At 40.4% G+C, this 5,000-nt stretch overlaps 1 protein-coding gene across 1 annotated transcript in view; it reads right to left on the bottom strand.

Annotated features, from left to right (window-relative positions):
- Positions 1-5,000, bottom strand: part of csmd3b (CUB and Sushi multiple domains 3b) — a 115,771-nt gene that overhangs the window by 14,434 nt on the left and 96,337 nt on the right. Inside the window, exons 53-57 of the mRNA XM_065948460.1 lie at positions 4,716-4,898; positions 4,365-4,541; positions 2,425-2,604; positions 1,734-1,907; positions 1,325-1,498 (exon numbers count right to left, since the gene is read on the bottom strand). Coding sequence (XP_065804532.1) covers positions 1,325-1,498; positions 1,734-1,907; positions 2,425-2,604; positions 4,365-4,541; positions 4,716-4,898 — 888 coding nt within the window. The remainder of the gene's footprint in view (positions 1-1,324; positions 1,499-1,733; positions 1,908-2,424; positions 2,605-4,364; positions 4,542-4,715; positions 4,899-5,000) is intronic.

Genomic DNA, 5,000 nt, shown 5'->3' with positions numbered 1-5,000 from the left:
GCATCCTTTAAGGTTCATCCCTTCAAGGCTCCTCGTTTATTTACCAGGTTGTCTCACATAAGCTCCCAGTCACTATTCATTAACATTTCCATAAGTCTATGTATTTTTTAACTTTCAAGGAACAGTAGCTGCTCTGTGAGTAAACTGCAATGTGGCTGTAGACTCCATAACGACTGGTCATTAGTGGCAGTGATCTTTATGCCAGGGAGTATCAGACAGCAGCCCGGGCTCCCCGCTGAGCCACAAAGCGCTCATAATAAACTGTAAACAAAGACGTAAAGTAAATCATGTGTTTTATAAGTTCTGAACCCACTCAGATATTTAGTGAGGAAAGTTCATACTTTAACAAACAATAATGATGAATAATGGAACAGTCCAAAGGAAACAAACTCATTTTACAACTTATTTTGCCTTCACAGGCATAACATTGAAAAGTCTGGGGGCTCTAGTAGGCTAACCGTCACTGCAGTATAATTTTAACTCAGGCTTTGAAGTGGGCGAGATGGGTCTGCCTGAGGAAACCAGGATGTGCTGCAGCTCATGTGAGGACAAATGATTGAGGATGTAGTCAGGAACTATTTAACAGTAATCTGTAAAATCTTAGATCCAGGTTGTGTTTGGATGAGTTGGAGACTTAGTGGAACATCATTATACTGGGGGGAACTTTTCTAAACTACGTTTATTAAAATAATCAATTTCTGTTTTCAGTTTGAGGACTTTCTGTGTTTAAATAAATATTTCAACAAAGTATTTGGAATAAACTTATATCTGGCTTTTATTTATTTAAGTTCTATGTGGCTGTTAGTGGTTATATAACATGTAAGATTTGACAACTTTACCTTTTTTTGTAAAATGAAAAAATGCTTTGTCGGATTAAACATGTGCATATTTCTCAAACAAAGGTATCAAACTAAATATATTTTTGTTATCTGTTCCAAAATCAGGCACTGTATCTGCACTATTGTAAATTGTTAAGCTACACTTGGTCCTACAAGAATAGGGTTATTCCAGTATCCTAGTTTTAATACTAGTCTAAATTTTTTACAGAGTTCTTGAGATTGGGATTGAGTGATAACCGGACCATGAAGAAATCCAAGGAAAACAACCACATATGTTCCAATTACCAAAATAAGCAAAGCATGAACCCTTTGGTAGGCCTTTCTAGAAAGAATAGAGTGAATGATGATCAGATGTTCCTTCTTTCTCAGTTAAGGAAACTGTATAACAAAAGAGTTTAAGGAAGCATTCCCAACTCTGTTTGAAAAATATCTTTAGATCATTTAGAATGATCTCCCTGCTATGTATCATTAGAGCGTTAACTTACCAATGCAGCGCGGCTGCGTGCCGCTCCAGGTACCGTCACTCTCACACAGTCTGGTTGCTGTGCTGACCAGAACGAGAGGTGGAGCACAACTAAAGGACACTTCTGATTGGTAGATAAAACTCCGTCCCTCTCTGAAACCCCCAACTGGAGTACCAGGGTCGCCACAAAACTTGGCTGCATACACACAAACACACAAAGATACACATTCACACGCAATTTCATTTCAGTATGAGTTGCTAACACTGCTGACAAGCATTTATTTTGTGCATAGCTCAAGGACAAATGTAGATTTGGCTTCTAACTGTAACTGATGGTTGGTACAGAATAATAACAAGAAATGTGTGTGCTTGTGCCTGGTGCAGATGCAGTGTGTGTGTGTGTGTGTATCTGTTTGTGTGTAAGTCCTTACGTAAGCACTGTGGTAGCATGCCGCTCCAGGTGCCGTTGGATACACAGGTCAGAACAGCTGGAAATGAGAGCTCATATCCAGGTGAGCAGCTGTAGCTCACACTGCTGCCCCATTCAAAGTCACTGCCCTGCAGTACTCCATTACTAATGGCAGGGGGCGCCGGGCAGGTCACCGCTACAAGGGAGAGAGAAGGAGAGCGAGAAAGAGAAAGGCTTGAGGTAACAGAGGAAGAGAAAAAAGCCTACACTAGTTTTCGGCAGCTGCAGGTGGTTCTGCTGTTTCTGTCGAAATCACTGTTATGTTAATTATCATTTTCAAAGCGATTAAAACTTAAGAGTTTGATGAAGCGAGAGACACTTCAATCAGGCCTCTTAACATAGTTAATCATGGCAGCACTGAGATGTAACATGTGACTCAGACAGTACATTCAGATTTTTTCGTAACTCTTGATTGTCCTCACTGATGTAGTGACTGCAAGACAAACTAAATCTGCCGCGCCAGTCTTCACACATTTGGATTATTACAAGAGTTTGTGTTGGTTTCCACATATGGATACAGCCGTTGTATAATTTTGCCTGTTTCTTTAACAGTCACATCCGCAGTACAAAGTAGTGTTAGGGGTCATTATTCAGTACAGTAAACATAAATATTATAAATACCAATAAATGACAAAGTTGGATGAAAAGTTTACCTGTACATATAGGCATATTCCCACTCCACGTCCCATTTTGGGTGCACGTCCTCAAAGGTGAGCCGTCCTCCTCCATCCTGTATCCTGGTTGGCACTGAAAAGAAACATTCTGACCGATTGTGAAATCTTCTCCATAGCGAAGGCCGTTAGCTGGCACGCCTGGATCCCCGCAGTTTATCACTGTGGAAGGGACGAGATGAATATTAAGGTTACTTTACAAGCAAATTTGTGGTATGAGAATGCTTGAATTTAATCCCATTTCAAAGCTATATCCTTCAATTTAGTGGACTTTCACAGGTGGGCATTTCAAAACTTGATTCTGTGCATAGCACACTCAAGGCCAAGTGTCCCTGAAAATTGGAAAACATTATGATGGTGCTGTAGGACACATAGATAACAGAAGATAAACAGATGTGCCATGGAGCCCAGGTTCAAATTATTGTCATCATATTTAGACTCCAGCTCTAAAAATGGATTATGGGAGCTGAGTAACTCCGTCTGATTATTCCTTTTTTGATGGAAAAAAAAATCCAGACCCATGTGCAAAACACAAATTGTTTCTCTGTTTACACGACTTTAATCTTATTTTGAATACCAACATTGATTTTTTTTTTTAGATTTGATAACCATTCGCATGTTATATGGCTCTTTAAGTCATTAATTGTTGATTATCTGCTGATGTCAATCTGTCCATCCATTATCTTCCATCATCTATCTATCCACTTTTCCCGTTTGGGAACGGTCAATCACAGGGCTGACATAAAGAGACAGACAACCAGACACACTCACATTCACACCTACGAACAGGTCTTTGTGCTGTGGGAGGAAGTACCTGGACAGAACCCATGCATTTACTGGGAGAATATGCAAACTCCACACATAGGGGACCTGTCCAACAGGGATTCAAACCAGGAACCTCCTCACTATGAGGCAACAAAGCTGGTCACTGCACCACCGTGCAGCCCTCATTTACTCATGTGATATCATTAAATCATTTCATTAAAATCATTTGGACCAAATTAGCGTCTGTTATTATATTGTAACTGTTCATATTTACTTGATTGTTTGGTAACCTTGTATTAAGATCCCTCACAGATGAAGAGGGAGTTGTGGGGGGAAAAGGGGGTTTGAGGGGGTTACACAGTTTTTTTTCTTTATGTGCTAACAATACAAAAATTCATACAACTATTTTTTTGAAGAAAAAAAAAGAACATACAGCTACAACTACATTTATTTGGGGTTCAATCTTAAGTTAATTTCACACCTGGAAACAGTTTAGGAATGTTTTTAGCCTGTTTTTTTTTTATCATGTTTATCCTCAGAGATAAATATGCCACCTGTAGCTGTTTCATTTATCTTCACATGCAGGTTGTGTAGCCCGTGTAACATTCAGCGCTGATTAACACTTGTTTAACCATGATTGGGGTCACATTTCATACTGTGTTGAAACAGTATGTTGTATTTCATGTTTATTTACTCTTGGTTATATCCCCAAGAGACCAAAAAGCAAATTAGCTTAAGTAAACAACAATCCAGGTTATTCATGTCACCCTATAAAGTCTGTAGCAGGAGCATGAAGATTTGAGGCTGACTACATTACTCAGGCCCAAAACTGTCACAAAATAATTTAAAACCAGACATAAACTCGGGTCGCAAAGGGCTGGAGAGAGAACCTTATAATCAGAGTTTGGGGATGTTTATGGGTCGCAGACTTGACGTCATTGCAAAGTAAGGATTTAATGCTTAGATTATATATCGTTAGTAATATATAAAGCTGGCAGTCTGCTCTTTAGCCTCCAAGTCACCTTAAACATGGGTTCACATTCCAAATGATAACGTATAACTGTATACTTAAGATGAATTGGATACCGTTCAATTACCAATAAACAGATCTATAATCTTTATCCATAAACCCTCACATAATTACAACAGTAGCTTACTGGTACAGTTGGGCTGTACTCCTGTCCAGGTACCGTTGGCCTGACACTGCCTTGTGGTGGCTCCGTTGAGCAGGTAGCCATCCATGCAGGAATAGATGACGGAGTGAGAAAATGTTGTTCCATCCAAACGAAACACTCTGCCATTACTGGGGGTGCCAGGGTTACCACACTGGACAGCTGTGGGGGAAAAAATGAGAGAATGAGAGAGAGAGAAGACCTCATGCATCTCAATGAGGTTCACATCTATGACTGTGGTTATTTAAGGAGTCTCTGCAGTACATGGGCCGATCCATAACTGGATAAGTGTCAAGGAGCTGGGCTGGTATAGATTAAGTCAAAGTGTCCTCCTACGTTTACAGAAGGGCTGCGTGCCGGACCAGGTCCCATTAGGGAAGCACATCCTCTCTGAGGAACCGATCAGATCGTAGCCCTCCGTGCAGCTGAAGTGAACCTTGGAACGGATTTTGAAATCTGTTTGTTCTCTCGAACCATGAGAGGGGATGCCAGGATCGCCACAGGACCCAGCAGTGTCGCCTAAAGGGAGACAAACAAGGAAACAGTGTCATGTATGAAAACTAGGATACTCAAATCACCCAGACCGGCTGCATTCTGTACAAAAACAGAACCTAATTCAAA

This window comes from Labrus bergylta, chromosome 19, assembly GCF_963930695.1.
Source record: "Labrus bergylta chromosome 19, fLabBer1.1, whole genome shotgun sequence".
In the NCBI taxonomy this organism is placed as follows: Eukaryota; Metazoa; Chordata; class Actinopteri; order Labriformes; family Labridae; genus Labrus; species Labrus bergylta.
This window is presented reverse-complemented; position numbering and strand designations above follow the sequence as displayed.